Below are 20,299 nucleotides of genomic sequence, written 5' to 3' on the forward strand. Positions count from 1 at the left end.
AGGTGGGCAACGACCTGGGGAGCCCCGAGCCGCTGCGCTGGCTGCTCCGCTCGCCCTTCGACCGCAACGTGCCCGTCCAGCTGGAGCTGCAGGAGCTGCTCCTCGACCACGTCTTCCAGCGCCTCGGCGTCGCCTCGCAGGTACCGCCGGGCGGGGAGCGGGGGGGCGGCGGGCCGGGGGGAGGCCCTGAAGGCGCCGCTGAAACCCGGGCCGGCCCTGCTCTGTGGGGGAGGTTGTGCCTAGGTGCGTAGTGGGAATTGGGGGGGGGGGTGTCCAGCATCGCCCCTGGTTGTCCTGGGGCAGTGTCTTGTCCTCCTCTTCGCCGATACTCACGGCCTGGGTGGACGGGCCCTGAGGAACCTGCTGTGGCGACCCTGCCTGGGCCAGGTGCTCCCCAGGGGCGTCTTTTGAACCCCGCTATTCCCATGAGTTCTTCATAGTTTTGTGGTAAAACAAAAACGCGAGGAGGCGGATGCAGGGCAAGAGGTTTGGACTGCAGTGTCTTGTCAGGCTGTGGCTGAGAGCCAGCGTCCAGGATCGGTTTTTGAGAAGGACGTTAAGCATTACTAGTTTTGTATGGTGCCCTTATTCGAAGTGCTCCTTGACTACTTGTTTCTTACACCCAGCTGAGTTGAGAGTTGGTCCTCGGACCGTGAAGCCTTTTGCCTGCATGACACCACCAGTTTGGAAGCTTTACCTGGTGCTGAACTGAACTTCCACCAGTTTTCACTCATGTTTCGCCTCTTCATTTCGTAGATTTTGGTTACTTAGATTCTTAATAATTCGTTTAAGCTTTTAAAAATTTAGTCTCCTCTGCCCTTTGGAGTTTTTTTCTTTGGTTGAATTAACATTGGAAGTCTCGCTATAGACAAGACTTCTTTTTTTACCCTCTTAGACGCTAGATATAATTTAACTTACATGATTAATAGCCTGCACATGAAGTGCTTTTTCATTGCTGTTTTGGAGGAGTTCTTGCTGATCTTCGAAAGAAGCATCAAGGATAAGTATCCCTGGATTTTCCCTTCATACCTTTATTATTTTTCTTTTCGCTTGTCTCTTACAGGGTTGCGTTGATCATCCAATTGTTTTGACAGAAGCGGTGTGCAATCCTCTGTATTCGAGACAAATGATGTCAGAGCTCCTCTTCGAATGTTATCAAGTGCCAAAAGTGTCCTATGGAGTAGATAGCTTGTACAGTTTTTACCACAATAAAAGGCAGAACTGGCCCTGCAGTGGTTTGGTAATATCTTCAGGTTACCAGTGTACGCACATTTTGCCTGTCTTAGAAGGCAGGTGAGTTCTTGGCGTGTTAAGTACGGTGCAGCCTCTCTTTGTCAGTCATTGACTTTTCAGTGATGCAAATACCCATTCCTCTAGCATTCAGTATTCCAGCTCCTGCAGTATAAGCTGTTATCAGGTCTTAATTTATACTGACGAGTTAAAACTAGGTCTGCAGATTTTGCTAAGTTACTTTGAATTGAAGAAGCAGTGCTGTCCTTGTATGTGTTGCATTTTTAGTTACTATTCCTGCGTAGATCTGTACTTTCAAAAGTAGAAGGGAATGTCTGCCCCAAGTAAGATCAGGCATTAAAAAACATGTGTTAGGTTTTAAAGCAGCTTTGGAACAAATGAAAGTGCTCTGTGAGACTTCTGCGGTTCTTGAGGCTTTTATCATTCTGATTATGCTGTTATGTTGCTCTACTATTTTTTTTTTTTAAATCCTTAACTGCAGGAGGTGGCTGGTAGATACTTCAAATTTTCAAGGGTTACACCTGGCCAAAAGGTTAAAGGAACTACTTTTAGCTCCACTAACCATCACTTCCCTTCTTAAAATAGAACATTTCCTTGCTGTAGCCGAAATTATTTAATGTTTGGGTTTTTTAAAGCAGAACAGCCTTTCAGAAAGCATCTGCAATAAACAAAGTAGTGATTATACTTGTTGTCTGGTAACTGAATCTTGAAATATTTATCTGTGAATATTCATCTGTCTACTTGACCATATCAGAAATTAAATAATACTGGGCAAAGTAGGATGTCTGTTTTACACAGAACTTGTGGATCTCTCCAATCTCAGTTGTGTCTCTTTGTTTTTTCAGGTTGGATGCTAAAAACTGTAAACGTATTAATCTTGGAGGGTGTCAAGCAGCTGTATATCTTCAACGCCTCCTTCAGCTGAAATACCCAGGACATTTTGCTGCCATCACTCTCAGTCGCATGGAGGAAATACTGCATGAGCACAGCTACATTGCAGAGGACTATATAGAAGGTAAAAACAGCTGTAATTTACCACTAGGTAGTGTTCATTCAAACTTAGCTTTGTCCTTTCTATCCCTTGTTCTAAAGTTGGCTGGAATTCTGGCAGAAATACTCTACTACTATTTTGCTTTCTTTATAGCTGTCTTTCTGGTAATCTGCCTCATGGGAAATGCCTGACAACAGTTTTGAATTTAACATTAAGAGAGAAACAAAATTAAATTACAAAAAAAAAAATCTGTATTAGTTCAAATTTCTCTGTGAATAAAAATTTGGATTATTTCAGAGGAAAAGAATTTAAAATGAGTTTAGTTTATTAGTTACTTTATACTTCCAACAAAACATTAAATTGATTAGGATTATTTCTGCATCTGGCCATGTTTCTTACCTGCTTTAAGGTTTCCAAAATTGCAGAGACACTTCTCGTGACTTTTTGTGAATTAAAGAAGTTTTAAAATTTCCATGGTAAGTGTCATCTTAAGTAGTGGCCGAAGAAAAGAGTTTTCTTAAATTTGTCACTTGTGAAAGAGCTTGCAGAAGTCCTTAGAAACATGTGAGAACTCTCCCTTACCTTGGGAAGAGAGAAGAGACAGTAGTATGCACTTCAGACTTCTTAGTACTTCGTGTTTCCTGCATGCTGGAGATCAGAGCACTAAGGACCATGTGCACTGAGTATGTGACTGGAAGGTAGTGCTCTGAGGGGGTAGCTAAATATGGGGGTGGCTGCCAAGAGGTGACAGAATCCTAGGCTGCACCGTTGTTGCCTTCTTTTTTCTAAGTCTGAACTTAGCGTGGAGTGCGTACAACATGCGAATCATCATTTTCAGCCTGGCAAAACAGTTATTTTGCTTTCAAAACATTCAGAGCTACAGAAGTGGCGGTCCCCAGAGTACTATGAGAACAACATGCACAAGATGCAGCTGCCTTTCTCTAATAAGCTGCTGGGAAGCACTTTGACATCAGAGGAAAAGCAGGAAAGGCGGCAGCAGCAATTACGTCGACTTCAAGAACTGAATGCGCGTCGTCGAGAAGAGAAGCTGCAACTTGACCAGGAGAGGCTGGATAGGTTACTATACGTACAGGTAATGAAGGCAAAGTTTTCTGTGTGATCTTTTGTGAGGAGGGCAGGCTGCCATCAGAGCTTTATCAGAAGGTCATGCATCACCGTAAAGAAGCTCCGACTGTCCCATGTGTTTCCTGATAGGAGCTTTTTAAGGTTACTTGCAAGATAAGAGGGAGAGATTACTGATGCAGAGGATGCTTCCAGGTTCTGAACAATACTGCTTTTGTGAAGTATTTTGAATGCTGCCAAACTGTGCACATCATAATACCTAGTAATGAAGGCAAAGTGTCTGTACACATACAGTTGACAGATAATCAATTACCCTGTGTTGTTCATCACAGCTAACTCTGTATCTGTCTGTAGGAACTTTTAGAAGATGGTCAAATGGATCAATTCCACAAAGCTTTGGTGGAGCTGAACATGGACTCTGCAGAAGAACTTCAGTCTTACATCAACAAATTGAGTCTGTCTGTTGAACAAACAAAGCAGAAAATCCTACAGGCAGAAGTCAATATCGAAGTAGATGTTGTGGACAGCAAGCCGGAGGTATAATGTTTTCACCAAGTCAGTCCTCCTCTTATCTCTGGGCGAATTAAGTTTCTATGCTTGAAAATGTACCCCTTCAGACTTTTATTGATGAACTAAGCTTTTCCTTTAACACATTGCAACTCATTGTTAATTTGGCAACTGTCTGTCTTTTTTTCTAGCTTTCCTATGCAGCTACAGAAAGTGACAGTTTTGATTTTGTAGAGTATGCCTGAAATCAGTAACCCTTCTTGTGCTGTTCTGCACTGTGCTCTGGGACATATCTTATAGTTTGATTCCGTATAGTTGTAAGCATAATCTTTAGGCTTCCTGACAGTAGTTGAAGTATAGTTATGTGAAATCAGTAAGTTTCCTTAAAAATTTCTTGCACATCTTTAAGAAGTTGGAGAAAAAAGAAAATAGCCCTAGTGGGTTGGAGAAGGTACCACTGAAGGTACCACTGTTTTCCTTTGTGCTAACTCATGGCAGCATGTGCCAGCCACTGTCCTTACTTAAGGTTGACTTGCTACAAATGCAGCAGCTACCATAATGATTTTGTTCCTACTTTAAACAAACTTCTAACTCTGCTTTTGCATTAATTTTGGTGAGATATGTGGGCCCGGTATGTTAAAGATTCCGTGTGTGTGTCCCCGCCCCGGTATCTGACAATTAAATGACACAGATTTTTAAGTACTTAAACCTCAGGTGGTTATAATCCTAAGACAACTATCCTTAAATGTCAGTAGCCTTCTATTAAAGATATAGAAGAACCTATCAAGCTTTTTGTTAAAAACAGTATTTTTTTTTTCTTTCTGTTCTTCCCTTTCAGGTGCAGAGAACTTTATGGTAAATAACTAACCCTTTGCCTTCACTCTGGCTATCTTTTTTTAGTGCAGCTAAGGAGCATGTTCTATTTTATTTACTTAACAATGAAAGATTAATTGCTACACTTGGTTGTTGGAATTGTCTTGAAGATGAGAAGCTTATTTGTTTGCGTTGCCAGATTAATACAGGCCCAGCACCTAGCAGCTGCTTCTAAGAGATGGTCTAAGGCTGTTCATGCATTTACTTGTAATTCTTTTTCAAGTCACATGAGGTAGAGCATTTTTAGTTTTACCAGTCTTTGCTCAGGAAAAGGTAGAGAAAAAAAACAAAATTGAAGCACAGAGGAGAGTGGTGCCAGATATAGAAGTTCTTATGTCTTATATGGAACTTGAGATGAAGCCAAAACTAGCAGGTGAGCTGATATCTTTTGGGTGTTATATTTTGCTTATCCTTATCAGTAAAGCTTGTGTAAGAATCAGAGTGACTGCGTTTGAGCAAAATTGAGGTAGATAATGGTCTTACCATAGTGGTAAAGAATCTTTCTGCCTTCTGTCAAAAAAAGTTGTTCTAGAAAAAGATAATTGAAAGACTATCAGCTGCTTGTAATTTTGCTCAGTGGTTGTGCCTAAGTTCCAACATGCCTAAGTTCTAACATGTCTGTCTTGGATCCCACGCTCCGCTTCTTTACTAGGTATAGTCTCAGACCTTGGAATCAATCCACATCCTTTTTATTTGGTCTATGCTTTGTGAGAGCACCTACAATTATCACTGGATCCATTTGTGAAGATAGGCCATCCCTCTGTGGCTGTGTAAAGGAGTCTCAAAGCTAATTATGTTGTCCTCGGGTCTGTGCCAGGTCTTTAGCTGAGTTTCTGTTGCTGCTGTTTGTTTTTTTTCTTTAAGACATGAAAAGAAATGGATTTAGCAAAGCATAAGTGTTGGAGATAACTTCAGGTGACTACCGTTTGTTTGCTGTAACAATGAACACTGCTTAAACTTCGGTTTGAGTAATTGCTTGCGTTTTAAGTGGATGTAAAGTAGATACTTGAGAATTTAAATAATCTAGTTTATCTCATTCTGGTGTTGCTTGCTAGACATTGCAACAAATGTTTCAAGTTTAAAATAACAAAACCAAATATGTAGCAATGACATCACAAAGGTAACATTGTAACCCAAAATTAAATTATATAATTAAAAAGCTGCTCCTACTTCACAACAGTGAAGTACTCTAGGATTTTGAGTGATGCTTTTCATTAAGAAGGAGCTTTGGGAGTACCTTCACATCTCTGTATCATATAAGGGCTTTTGGTATATCCCGGGTGCAAATGCTAGGTGGTTGAAACTGTCAAGAATTGTGTGGTGACTTTGTAGCTAGCAAATATTTGTTTTCCAGTCCCACACAAGTAAGGCTGGGAATGTAACGGTAATTACAGAGCAGTTAGAGGTGCTGGGAGTGCACCAAGTTTTAACCAATTTAAAAAGCTATTTTATTAAGTTTTAGTGTGTTGTTATGTTTAAGATGCGGCTGGCTAGGATCCTGGCAGTCAGCCTGTTGACTGAGGCCTTTTAATTTCTGAGCTGGCATCACGATAAATTTATTGAAAGTGTTTGATTTTTATGCTTTGAGTGAATGTCTGTCTTAACATCTGTTTTCTGGGTTGTTCACCATTTTGATTGTCATCTTCAGTGTGGAGAATGGCCTATTTGGTTTCAGGCATGTTAAAAGTTGAGATTTGAGGAAATCGGCACTGAATTTTCCAAACGTGTTACCAGAATGCAAGTCATATATGTGCCTAGCACACCTGAGCTAACCTGCCATAATATACCTTCTCTGTTTCCAGACTCCTGATTTGGATCCATTAGGCAGTGAACAGTCACTGGAGGATGTGGAAAGTATTAATGAGTTTGAACCTCTGTTTGCTGAGGAACAGCCTGAAGTTGAGAAGCCTGTTGCTGCAGTGCAGGTTTGATTTCTATATCTACACCTCGTGCCAGAGGTTGCTGCCTCCCAGTTGTCCAGCGAGTCTGCTAACATTTCTCCAAATGCAAATCTTATTTGCCTGCTCTTGGAAGAAATGCTTAAACTATCTGAACAGGACATTGAGAGGAGAAGTCCTTGCAGTCTTAGCTGATGGTTTAGAACGTGAATATACCCACTTGGGTCACTCTGCAGGCAGTGCCTGTTGTAGCAGTGCCATGTTATTAGGGGAAAAAAAAGTCCTGCTCAAGTATTTTTTGTGTATAATCCACAGCCTAATATCACATCCCAGTGGACACAGCTTTCAACTTGTGAGCTTGAGCCTTAGGATTGAGTGGCTCCAAACTGAATAAAGTATAGGAGAAGTCCAGCTTCCTTGGCCTTTTGGAACCTTTTACAGCATGGCTCTTTCTCTGTGAGAGCATTACGATCTCTTTCTTGTACAGAATTGTTTGTAAACTTTGCTTATTCTAGAATATTACTGTTCTTTAATATAATTTCCCACCACTTTTCAATCTCATCTTTTTAAAGCCCGTGTTTAACCTGGCAGAATATCACCAGCTTTTCCTTGGCACTGAAAGAATCAGGGCTCCAGAGATTGTCTTCCAGCCCTCCCTGATAGGAGAAGACCAGGCTGGTATAGCAGAAACCATGCAATATGTCCTTGAGAGGTGAGTTTACAAAGCTACTTGGCACTTACTTCAAACAAGCTAGTCTTGTTTTGATGCAGCTTTTGCAATACTGGTTACTTAACAATAATTTGAGAAAATATGTTTGAATAGTTCTTTTTGGTGGGGTTGAGCATTGCAGTTTAGACATGTCTTCCTGTTCTGAAAACCACATGTAACTCTGCTTGTCTTAAGTCAGTGGTCTGCAAACTTTTTTGATTGATTACTCCATCAGTAAAAAATTTTGGGGCACAGACCTCCAATATATTTATATTTATAAATTATATACAGGTACTACTCAACTAATATATTATGCACGTTTTAAAATGTATACAAAAATAAAAATTAAAAAATGATGTGATAAAGGTGAAATAAACACTGTTTTAATTTATTTATTTATTAATGGTACAAAACATATCTTCTTCCTGTACCCTGATGGATTGTCTGGCACACACCCCACTTTGGAGACCCTGGGTCCAACTTGTTATAGAGGGAAACAACAAACCCTTGTAAACATCCATGCCACGAAACAATGAGCTGGCATTCTCTGTTTGTGCGAGACCAAAGTCAGGGGTGACGTTTTAAGTTATGATATAGGCATGCTTTCTGGACAACTATTTCTAGACAACTTAGCATTAGCAGAATGTCGCCTCTGAACTATATGAACATATGAGACTGCATTTTCTGAAATGTAAGAATTCCAGCTCTACAGAGTTGTTGATTTATGGGGTTAAGGAATTTTTTTTTCCAGAAAGCGAACACAGTTTTCATGTTAGGGAAGTGAAGGAAGTTTCTCAAAGTGAATCCTGAATACAAGGTATCAGTATTCCCCATAGTGGTTCAGCTCATAGGAGGGATGTCCTTGAGAAAGGCTGAAGTTGGTTTTTGTTCCTTGTAGGTATCCAAAGGAGCAACAAGCTATTCTTGTCCAGAACGTTTTTCTCACTGGTGGAAATACAATGTACCCTGGACTAAAAGCCAGAGTCCAGAAGGAGCTCCTCGAAATGAGGCCGTTCCAGTCGTCTTTTCAGGTACATGTGTTGACATGATGTTTGCGTGAACAGCCTGTTCACCTATGTTCAAAAGTAGTTTGGGTTGGGAGAGGTATGGAGAAGGTGTACTTCATGCGTGGGAATGGATAGTGTTTTATGACAAGACAATGCGAACAGCTTTTTTGACCTGAGAAGATGGTTAAGCAAAGATACAGTTGCTCTTTATGGACATTAGAGTAGGGTCGATGCCTTGGAAAAGGAAAACCTGCTTCAGCTAAAGGACCATGCACACACAAGCATGTTTGGCTGGAATTTGCAGATTGATTTTTTAGGATTGGGACAGTTACTATCTGGAACAAGTCACCTTTGTTAGGAGTAGTTGCTGGGAAAAACTGCTCACTTCAAAACTAAGTTACACGTTCTGTTTGTTACATGTAATGACTGTCTGGGACAGCAGCAAGGGATTCAGTGGGTATCCTGCAAACCTGTGATCCTTTGCAACTTTTTTAGTAGCAAGCAGGGTCCAAGTTGTGCAAGTCCCAGAGTTTGCCATGCATTTTGTAAGGAGACTTGCTGTTCTGGAACCACCTTGTCTCCTCAAATCTACTATCTTCCTGAATAGAAAATCAGGTTATAAACTGGGGAGAGAAAAAAAATCAGTGCAAATATAATCTTGTGATTCCACAAGCCATGTTTTGTACAGTTACTGTACATAGCTCTGAGCCAGGTGTGACTGACAGAAACTTAGTTACAGCCATATACTTGGTATTTTTAGGAAGGATATTGCTTGCTAAGATTTGAGTATGTAACTTCTGTCTGTGGGAAGAAAATGAATGCATTTTCATCTGGTTTTAATGTCACTGCTTGGAACTGACCAAGAGCTTCCTTCTTTCCATTAAAATATGGTCCATAGTGTGGTTCTATCAGAACTCTGTCACTTCACAGATATTGCACATGGGATTTACATGGTGTGTAGACTAGTGAGCCCATAGCTGAACCAGGAAAGCAGTTCATGCTACAGTAGTAGGAGTAGTTTAAATGGAAGTATGAATCTACACCAGTGGAAAGAGCATGTGTGGTTCTTGCCCACATACTGCTATTTCTTAGCCTGCAGTATTCCTCCCTGTTACTTCAAGCAGGGAGGAAGTTTTACTGGAGCACTTCTTTTGCTGTACCACCAACTCTTCCAGCATTGGCTTCCAGCTGTGAGGGCCATTGGTAGTGAATGTGATACAACCATGTGCTTTCTCAACCTGTAGAAAAAAAGCAGGCTCATGGAGAATTGATCTCAAGGTGAAAACACACTTCAAACCTATTCCTTACATTACTCTTCCCCAGAGGCACTGAATAATCAGCTCAAACTTCTGAAATTCAGTGGTTTGTGTCATATACCCCTGTAATCAGGGAAACAAGGGCTTTTCTCTCCTGTGTTGAATTGACATGGTGGTTCTGTTTTCCTTCCATCCAGGTTCACCTTGCTTCCAGTCCTGTTTTAGATGCCTGGTATGGGGCTAGGGATTGGGCAGTGGAATACATGACCCGTGAGGAAGGCTGGATAACCAGAAAAGACTATGAAGAAAAAGGGGGAGAATACCTCAAGGAACACTGTGCTTCAAATGTCTATGTTCCCATTCGCCTTCCAAAGCAGGCCCCACGGGCAGCAGAGGCATTAGCACCTAGCAGAGCGCTGACATCCAGCACAGGCAATCCTTGTGAGCAGGCTTAGCACCATGCCTTTGTCACAGACCCTCGGATGGAGATAAGAGTGCAGAGAAAAGAAGAGTTACTGGTGTGCAGTATGAGCTGTGCATGGAGTGCAGGCCTCACCCTAGCCTTGCTGGCTGCTCAGAGAGCACTGAGCATCTCATCCAGTCGCTTGAAGGAAGAGGGCAAGCCATGCTGGGGCGACAGCTGGCATGGTCATAGCACCGGCAGCGCTTAGTGCTGCTCATGCATAGCACAGGAGTATGCATCAGTAAGGAGGAGCACAACAGAAGTGCATTCCAGAGAAAAATACTATCTTATAAACTGTCATAGTAAGACTCAGGTTTTTTTGAGAGTATATGTTTTACAGTTTTTTTTAAATTTAATTAAAATGTACAGGTTTTCTACTGCTTTTATTGCATGATCCAGAAGCTGGGCTTGTTTCAAGCGAGTCAATCCAGCAGGCGTCACCCTTGCTCGCTGCAGTGAGCGTTTGTCAGGACATGTTGGTCAGGATGCATCCTGCTGCTGGAGGCCAGAGAGGCTAATCTGTGCCTTTCTTCCTGAGGCCGCCTGCACTCACATCTTGTTTGACTTCCTGCCTGCTACACACTTTCTGCTAAACCACTGCCCAATAAGCAGTGGGATATCAGATACTTTTTGACTTAATTTATGTCAGTAATATCAATGTCTTGGTTGAAACTGGAGACCTGGTGACATAAAGCACTGTCCAGCTATACAGACAGAACTCTCCATAAAGCACAGTCCAGAACGACTGCCAAATCTTGTGCAGTCCTGTGGTGGGTTGACCCTGGCTGGGTGCCAGGTGCTAACCAAAGCTTCTCTATCACTCCTCCTCATCAGCTGGATAGGGGAGAGAAAATAAAACAGAAGGCTTGTGGGTCAAGATAAGGACAGTTTAATAAAGTGAAAGCAAAGGTCGTGCACACGAAAGCGAAAGAAAACAAATGATGTTATTCTCTACTTCCCATCAGCAGGTGATGTCTGGCCACTTCCTGGGAAGCAGGGCTTCAGTACGCGTAGTGGTTGCTCTGGAAGACGAAAATGCCCCCCTTCCATCTCCCTTAGCTTTTATAGCTGAGCTGATGTCATATGGTACGGAATATCTGTTTGGTTAGTTTGGGTCAGCTGTCCTGGCTATGTCCCCTCCCAAGATCTTGCCCAGCCCCAGCCTGCCATTGGGGGGGGGGGCAAAAACGTTGGGCAGATAGCCTTGATGCTGTGGGAGCACTGCTCAGCAGTAGCCAAAACACTGGTACGTTATCAACACGTTTCTAGCTACCAATGCAGAGCACAGCACTACGAGGTCTGTTACGGGGAGAATTAACTCCATCTCAGCCAAACCCAATACAAGCCCTTAAGTGGTTTTACAAGAGTGGTGGCTGAGCAGGCCAGCTCTTGACTGTTGGGACATTTTTTTTTACCAAAAGTTGTTTTAGCAATAAAGCAAACTTTTTGCTTTACCACTAACTTAACGTGTTTCAGTGATTTGACCTCTTTAAAGAGTACAGCAGTGGGGATGTATTTGATTGGTTGTACCTTGCTGAAAAATGCAGGTTTGCAGCCAGGCCCCTGTCCTGCTGCACAACATACACCAGCTTAAATTTGACTGGGGATTCAGTTGTTGCACTGAACAACTTGCTATTGCTTTCCCGAAAGAAGAATCAATGCTAAATGCTGAACTGAAACCTAAGCAGACTCCATCACTTTGGCAAAAGCTGTAAACTATTAGGCTGGAAAAGGTAAGTCTATGGTGAAAATATCCAGGCCAAAACTGCTATAAAGAAGGTGAAGAGGCAGCAGCTTACTGTCCCCAAGGGCCGCAGAGCATCAAGATAAGTTGTCATCTGGCAGATTCAAAACAAAGGATGTGAGGTGCTTGTTGGTGCTGAAGTGAGGAGTTTGTTGCCACAGGATGTGATACACACTTTTCTGGATTCAAAAAGTATTACCTGAGCTACAATTTTAAAAAAGAAAAATCTGCTATCAAGCACAGAGGTCTCACCTGTGTGTAGGAGGTCCTGCAGTTGTGTATTTGGTGAGCGTATGAGGGAAGTATTGTTGCAGACCTGCTGCCTTGCACGGTTCCTGCAGTGCCCAGCACTGGTCGCTCTCAGGTGGGATACAGGTCTTGGTGGACCTTTGGCCTGGTCCTTACAGGCTGTTGGGCAGGGGGAGGAGGAGGAGAAGGGAGCTTGCTGCCTTCAGGTAACCTCAAGTTTGGACTATTGATCCTATCCCTAGCTGCCTGGAGGCATACTAATTTTCAGGACCATTAAGGCGATTCTGTGGGTGGTAAAGAATGTGGAAAAACATGCTATGCTGAAACATGGCAAAGTTACATCCCAACATGTCTTTTCTGATGTCAGTTCATATCAGTGACCTGGAGTAGAATACATGATGTGCATTGCTATTTGACCCCTTTCTGACGCATCTTGAGCTATCGTGGCAGAGTTGCTATGCAAGATGTAGAAGTCTGTTCCGATACTTGGTGTTGGTTGCTAAATAGATAAGAGGGCACGAAGGCCTAAAAGGGTGTCTGTAGTGGATGGTTGTAGTGCTTTTAAATGTTTGACCAAATTGTGCCAACCACTTCACTTGCATTAATTCAAAGCAGAGCTGTGTAATTCTGTAAGAGATGCCAGATCAGCTGCTTAAGCAGCTTCAAGGAAGCATAATTTTATAATCTCCTAAATATTAGCTGTTAATTTGTTCCCGTATCCCCACAATAGCTGGAGTAACTAATGAACTTCGACAACGTGATCACAGTCACAGGCTGTTCTGAGTGTGCTGGTTGACATTCAGTTGCTTGGAGTAGCACCATGAAAAGCATGAATGTTGCAAAACAGGATTAACTTTACCCATTTAAGTTCAGTTCCCTGATACAATTTGCTGTGGTGCTATGTGAGCATTGGTGCTGGCAGGAGAAAAATGGAAGGAATGCCTGGTGTTGAGGGCAGGAGGATGCAATGGCGTTATTTTGGCAGTAGTGCTGGTTGGAGGCCTTGTGGAGCTCCACCACTGTGACACTTGTGGCAAGGTTTTGTCATACCTGTGTGCAGAATTTTGTTCATATGGTTATTTTCCATATAATTGGCATAGGGCTCACCAAACCCAGAAGGGGCTTGGACTATTTCTTCTGTGCTTTGGCTTATGCCACCTGAGAGGGGAGCAGGCCAAAAAGGCACTTGCTTAACTTCTTTTTAATGGGACTTCTGGTTGTGTGAGGAGCAGTAGGAGGAATTGTTAATATGAGAAAACTGTTTACTGAAAAAAAAAAAAAAAAAATCATTCTGTGGACAGGAAACTTGAACTGATGCTGTGAGGGACTTTGCCAAGTGGTTGTAGGGCTCCTGTTGAGTGAGCTGCTGTGTAAGCAGCCTCAAAATCTGTAGTGTGTTTATTCTGGTGGGTGTCCTGCAAGATGACAAAGTGCAATTGCCAGTTCAGAGCTGGTCAAGTGGTTCCCATTTGGTCCTCAGTATATTAAGTTCAAAGCAACCTGTAACCTTATTATACAATTCAGTTATCACCTAATTCAGGTCAAATAATACAAAAGTACAAGCTGCAGTTCAACAGGCGTGGTGAGCTTGGTCTATTTAATCTAAAAGAGAGCTCAAACTGGGTTCCACCTTTTGCAGGGTCCCTAAGACCTGCTCCGAGTGGAAACACCACGTCAGTGAGAAGCCCTGGAGACTAAACATAGATCACATGTTTAATGTCCCAGATTTCCGTTTGAGCTGCATAAGAGCCTTGCTTTTGGTCTTCAAGGCTTCTTAGGTTTCCTGTGCCATAGTGACTTCAAACACTAACCGTTCTTTGCTAAATCTCCGCTAGGACACCAAGATTAGAACTCTTTGCTCCAGTTATTAATCTCTGAAATACTTAATGTGCTGTGTAAGACAGCATTTCAGAAGAAAGAGAAGATGCCCGTGAACTGTCACTTAAAATTTAGGATTATCCCTCCAGAGACAGCCTGCAATGATCCTCTAGCAGCCAGTCATAAAACAGAAGTTTTGAAGCTTGTGTGGGATGAGCAGGGGAGGGGAGAATGCTGTAATGGATTTAACATTATCCCCAAAGTCATATGGTGGGATTTCCACCCCAGTTCGATACATCAGGCACAGAGCAGCTGTGCTGATTCCCATTGCTCACTCCCACTGCTTTGTGCAGATAGCAAGCTGGTCCCTGAGCATCAGCTTCAACAAAACTTCTCCGTTTTAAATGGCAAAGCATGCCGGGGGTTTGAGCCAAGAGTTCTTCAGGCTCCTTTTGCTCCCTCTTTTCAGGTACTTGGTTTCCCGTGTTTAGTAGACAAACAGCTTCCCCCCCCCTTGTTCATCACAGGAGCCCAGCCCTACCTCTTAGGGCTGCAGGGTGCCATAGTTTCGGGGGGGGGGGGGAAGGTGGGGTGGTGTTTGGGTTTTTTTTATTGTATTGGGTTTTTTTACATCCTTAGGGATCTTTTCTTCCTCTTTTTGAGCAGTGGGCTTGGTTTCCATTTCCTAATGCAGCAGAGACTGTGATGAGAGTACTGCACCAAGGATCAGGAGACCTGGATCCATTTTCATGTCTGTTTACTCACCATAATTCGCTGCTGTTTGCTCTCAGTTCTGTGCCTCAGCATCTGTAACAGCAAAGGTAACCTGAGAATGGTGCTAGCGGAGGGTTTCACAGAGTGCATAATTACTGTAGAAGACAGTAAGGGTGGTGGGAAGGCTGGAAAGGGGTTTGTGGGGAAGGAGGGGAGGTCAAGGAAAATCATGGAGAAAGGTCCATGTATGCTTAATATGCAGTGGGGCAAGTGGAAGGTTTTCAAACCACTCATTGCCTGAAGCTGGAAGAAGCATATAGTATGGTAAGAATCACTCCGTGCAGGTATGCTTTTATTCCTAAGCAATTGCTATTGACCACTGTCAGTCAGAATGTGAAGCAAGCTGGATTTATGGTCTGACTCAGAAGCTTTTATGCTCCTAAAATTCCTGGGTTTAGGCAGGATAGTATTTTCTCTAGCTTTTTATTTATTTCAGGACTGAGGTGAAGTATGAAGCATCTGTCAGGAAATAAATGTGCTGTGCCAATGGGGAAAGCATCTTTTATGTTGCCAGTGAGATTCTGTGAAGGCATCCGGGTTCCTGCACTTGCAGTAGCCATAGTTGGGCTGTTACATCAAGAGGAAGCTCATCTCCAGGCAAGCTCGGTGCACTGCTCTTGGCAGGTCTGGCTGGAAAAATGAGCTTTACAACATGGAAGGAAAAAGTGTGGCTTTATTCAAACCTATGTCAAATGAATTCCAAAGGAGAGACACCTTTGGAAAACATCTAAGTTCCTCATGTTTGAACTACTTGGGAACAGAGGGATGATAAGAGTATTGGATAGCAGGAAGATCACGGTGCATTGTGTGCCTTCCTTACTTAGATGAAGGGAAAAGGTGCGTGGTGGACCTCTGGATGGGAGAAGTTTTGAGGGGTGATGGCGATCCGCAGCCCCAAAAGCCTCATAGCTGCCATGGTGGCACACAGGGGTGGCACACGGGGCTGCAGTGTAGGCAGGCACTTTCCTGAGTGCCCTGATGCTCAGGAGGGGTGGGAGCCTGTTGGCTGCAGCTGAGGCTGATTTTCCTCCTCTCTAAACTATCACCTTGTTTCTGCACCTCTTCCTGGAGCATCCTCCATGCTCCTGAATGTCTCTGTATGCCCAGTGGGAAAACTGTCCCCTACAAGCAAGGGAGACTGGGGACTCGCTGCCTTGTCTGAGGCTTGTTTGGAGGCGAGTTCTAGTGTGTGCAAACAGTTTTTGAGTACTCTTATCTTTCTACTAAAGATTTTGGTGTGGAGATTTTGTTCTTCAGGGTGTTCTCACTCTCTTCAAAGGAGAATATTAATAAATAAGAAAAACTAGCCTGCCTCACTGATGCTTTTTTCTGCATTTGAATGGTAGCCCAACAGCATCCAGATAAGAAACAGTCCTATTGGTCTGATCTTCCTGCTCTGCTTTGAGGGCTAGCGGGGACTTTCACAGGGCTCCTCCACACAATTTTAGAAATAACTTCAGTCGCTGCTAGAATGACCAGAAGTCCCCTGGGGCACACAGGCTCCTGTTCCTTAGGGGTGACCTCCCCTGTCACCACTCTCACCTCGAGCACCAGCTGCCTTCCAGCATTTCATCTGCTACACTTAGGTAAATCCACCTGATCTAGAAGCCATCAACTAATAGGCTGTTAGTGCTCCAAAGGCAAAATGCCTTAAGAAGGTCCCAAACTGTTTTCTTAGATGTATCCACAATGACATGCCCCTGGGATTCCACCATGTGCATGAGGAGGGTTGTCACAAGGTAGAGGCCATCTGCTAGCGCTGGGTTTGAGCTATTAGTAAGCTTCTTGCATAACACCTTGCATAGCTTGTCTAGTATTAGGAAAAGCACCTCTGATTTCTGAACGTAGCAGGGTTGGGTTTTCTGGGTTTTTTTGTCATCTTTAAACTTAGTTTTGTGTCCCTTGGGTTAAGCATGTGCATTAGCATGATGCTCCTGGCTGGCATTGCTTCTCGGCACTGGGAAATATATTTAAAAACCTGGGCCTTTGAACCCTTTTTTTCCCCCCCCCCCCCCACTAGAGCTTGGTTAAAATATACCCCACTCCTCCTCCTCACCCCAGATTCCTGCCACATACCTGGCATTCCTTCATCCTTAATGAGATGAAGGAGTGGGGGATTTCACCCTCCTGGAATTTTAGAGGAATACTAAGTGGATTTCTCATGAAAAGCCCCATTTAATGTACAAATCTCCCCAAAAGACAGTCCCCACATGGCAAACCTTGCTTTTGCTGGTAATGGTGAACAGATTTTTTTAGTTCCTTGTTCAATAGCTACTTTCTGCTTGGGCCTTGTTGTAAGTATTGCCATTGATGGAGACTGCGTTGGAGCAAGCTCCTGGTGTTGTGGATGAAGCCGAGGAGACTCGCATCCTTGCAAAGGTAGGTAGGGACACCAGTGGAACTCCTGGGCTGTTGGCACTTGAAGTTTTACCAGTTGCTGCAGTGTGGACAAACTCTCCATATAGACATGGCAACATAAAGGTTATTAACTCAAAATAGTTTTCTTCCAGATTCAGTCATTAATTTACCCTAATAACCAAAAAGCTGCATTGGGTCAAATGTTCCTGCAGCCTGGTCCTGGTAGCGACCTCCAGGAGATGTCGAGGGAGGATTATAAGAGTAGGAGCAGTAGCGATAGGTGTGTAAAACAGGAAGAAGATTGTAAATAATTACAGCTGGTTAATACTACATAGCCAGGGAGGCACAGGAACGCAGTGCTCCTGGAGTCCGTCTGTACATGCGATCCATCACCATCACAGGACTGTGCCCTCTTACATGTGTTGAAAGGACAGGTTAAGGTATCCAAACTACAGAGCTCCGCAAGGACGGGGATTTTGGAGTGGCAACACCACGCTGGACCCTGAACATCCACCTTGGAGGCATTGTGCCGTGTTGTCGATGTTCCTGAGCCTGCAGTGAAGCCTCTGTGATAGCCCCAAGCCATGCTCCAGCAGTGAAGGGCTGGGGCAGGACATTGCATCTGGCCAGCGAGCCCAGCTCTGGCTCCTGCTTTGGGAGAGGGGCTTTACTGCAGCTCCGCCAGGCAGATACAGAGTCCTGGGTCCCATTGTGTGGGGTCCCGGGTTGCTTTTATCCAGCTCTGTGGTGGCAGAGGGCCATGAGCTGTTCTCGCTGCTGAGGAAACAATGGAGAGGAAAGCTTTGATTTCACCAGTGGTGGACACTCTCCTGCTCAAGGGTGGTGCGGATGGAAGGAACTGGGGGCCGGGGGCTCGTTTTTTTGCTTTTATCCTTTGTTAGGCACTGGTAACTTCTTGTTGTGGGAACTGCTGTGACCTCTCTTTAGGTTTTGTTTATGCGTTTTGGCTGACATTGTTCACAGCAGGCCTTTGATATTCAGCCCCGGGAGTGTCCTCTGGCCTGGGAACAGGAAGAGTTGAGCCCAGCTGCCTGCAGCCTGGGAAGAAGGGCTGGTGCCCTGCCGTGGTGGCACCATGCAGCGATGGACCTTTCCAGCACCTGGGGAAGACAAATTAGTCACCTGCTATTATGGACTGTCCCCAAGTTGATGACTTGTGCCCAGCATCTGCCCCCCTCGGCCACAGCAGCATCCCATGTCAGCAGCAGCAGACATGGCCCATAGCTCTTGCTCAGGCAGGAGCAGCTGACGGTGCTGCGCTACCAGAGGGTGGAAAAAATGCAAAGAAGAATCTGGCATTTATGGGAATTTGTCATTTTTTTTCTAGGAAGAGAAGAACTAGGGGGTTGCAGAGCTTTTGTACTGGGTTCAGGCTGCATATTCATGCCTGGAAGAGCTGGGAGGTGCCCAACACACGTGATCTGGGGGAGCTTTGCTCAGGTCTCCTGCCCGCAGCATCCTGGGGGTGCGCTGCTCCACTGACCCCTCTCATCAGGGCTGAATTGAGGCTGGAAGGGATGATTCCCCAGCTCCTGGGGGCTTGGCTTCCCCATGTGCTGTTAAAACTTACACATCCATACCTTTTGCGATAGTTCCTGTTCACAGGAGGCTTTTTTTCTGCCCCTCGCTGCCTGAATCCATTTGTCTGAGTATTGAAAGAAAACAACTTTTATAATGATGAAAAATGGAGGGGATAATTTATATTTATACTACCCCTGAGCCCATTCTTTTGAATGCATTTTAAAAATCACAGCGAATACTGTTTCTCACAACACAACAGATTCCCCAGGCAGCAAAGACGACAATTTGTTGTGTTTACCCAACTCAAAATGCACTTTATAATATTATATCACCTTCAACCTACTCTGCTATTTTACAGACTGGGATCTGAAATATGTATAAGCACTGGTTGTGCTGTGTGCCTTACAGAGAGTCTTTAATTGCAAATTTAGTGAGCTATGGATGGCAGTTTTTACAAGCAGTCGTCATTTCAATCACAGGAGCCAGCAGTCACGAACAATTGATTTTATCAGGTATCAAAGTACGCCCTTACAATCTGGGAAGTATGGCTCATCAAGAGGGGTTTTATCGCAAGCTCCAGGCTTTATGGGGAAGGTTTAAGGAGACGGTCACCATTTCAAGGAGAACTTTAACTTTCAAGTACTCTCCAATACCCCGCTGCACGGGCCAGCAGCAGAGGGACTGAGCTGTACAGAGCCACGTGGGAAGTGTGAACATCCCTATTCTGCAAGAAGTGGATATTAAGAAAACAACAAAAAAATACCCCCCAAACCCCACTGTTCTGATTTTGAACTCAAAATAGCAACTTTGTATTTCCCACAGAAGGAACCCCCCTATGGCTTGTTCTGGGCAGCTATACCGACAATTTCCTATTTTTCTTCCTACTAGAAGGGTGTTTGAGCAGCTCCAGCTCCTGAATTGAAGGAAGTCTTTTCCTGAAATGCAGACAGAAATGCTCCAGGGTTTTCTGGCTCAGGAAATCAGTCCTCAAATCTGAGTCTGATTTCTTTGGAGCCACAGACAGCAGAAGTCCCCACCAGGCCGGTAGAAACCCAGTGAGCCAAGTTCTGCCAGAAGTGACAATTTTGCAAACTTCATGTCCTCAGCCTATTTTTGCTTCACGGGCTTTGTCAGAAGATGCTCAGCCACGCTGCCCCTTCCTTTTTAAAGAAGGCACTGTGGCTTAAATCTGGGCAGAAAAAAAAAATCTACCTTTGTTTCATAGGCATCCTAAGGACTTCCTTGAAATTAAAGCAAAAGTGTGTATTTTGAAAGTGTTTTGGTCCTTCATACTTGAAGATAAAAAGGTTGTAGCTCTCTAAATGTGGCATTGGTTTCTTCTGAGATGTATAATTTAAACATTTTGAACTTAAGTGCAAGCTTTTAATGTCATAGTTTCTTAATACTGCTGCCACAACTGTTTAGACATATAAGCCATTTGATTATAGTTTTATGTTAAATGGGGAACCATAATTAATACGATCATGTTTAATTTCTTCCTTACGGAACATATAGATAGAATAATTTCTCCAGAGAAAAGAGAGTTTCCTCAAGTGACTAAATGGAAAGATTTTTTAAATAATTTAGCTTTAGGAAAAAGTTTAAGCTGTTCGATAGGATCGAAGCAGGATATGAAATGCAAAATGCATTGCTTGAGATGTGGAGAGCAGAGCCCAGGGAGCCTCGTTTCATGCCTGTGGCATCCCCCTTCCCTGGCTGCAAACGAGGCGCGGGGGGGGGGGGGGGGGGGGGTTTTTCTACGTCATCCCTTTTTTC

At 43.8% G+C, this 20,299-nt stretch overlaps 1 protein-coding gene across 1 annotated transcript in view; it reads left to right on the plus strand.

Moving 5' to 3' along the window:
- The window catches only part of ACTR5 (ARP5 actin-related protein 5 homolog (yeast)), a 31,985-nt gene extending 21,624 nt beyond the window's left edge, over positions 1 to 10,361 (plus strand). Inside the window, exons 2-10 of the mRNA XM_010584099.1 lie at positions 3 to 140; positions 1,064 to 1,293; positions 2,097 to 2,266; positions 3,118 to 3,335; positions 3,680 to 3,862; positions 6,508 to 6,630; positions 7,176 to 7,315; positions 8,211 to 8,343; positions 9,773 to 10,361. Of these exons, the coding sequence (XP_010582401.1) occupies positions 3 to 140; positions 1,064 to 1,293; positions 2,097 to 2,266; positions 3,118 to 3,335; positions 3,680 to 3,862; positions 6,508 to 6,630; positions 7,176 to 7,315; positions 8,211 to 8,343; positions 9,773 to 10,030 (1,593 nt within the window). The 3' untranslated portion in view covers positions 10,031 to 10,361. The remainder of the gene's footprint in view (positions 1 to 2; positions 141 to 1,063; positions 1,294 to 2,096; positions 2,267 to 3,117; positions 3,336 to 3,679; positions 3,863 to 6,507; positions 6,631 to 7,175; positions 7,316 to 8,210; positions 8,344 to 9,772) is intronic.
- Positions 10,362 to 20,299: the final 9,938 nt, after the last annotated feature.

The sequence above is a fragment of the Haliaeetus leucocephalus genome, unplaced genomic scaffold (genome assembly GCF_000737465.1).
Source record: "Haliaeetus leucocephalus isolate CR32 unplaced genomic scaffold, Haliaeetus_leucocephalus-4.0 Scaffold933, whole genome shotgun sequence".
Taxonomy (NCBI): Eukaryota; Metazoa; Chordata; class Aves; order Accipitriformes; family Accipitridae; genus Haliaeetus; species Haliaeetus leucocephalus.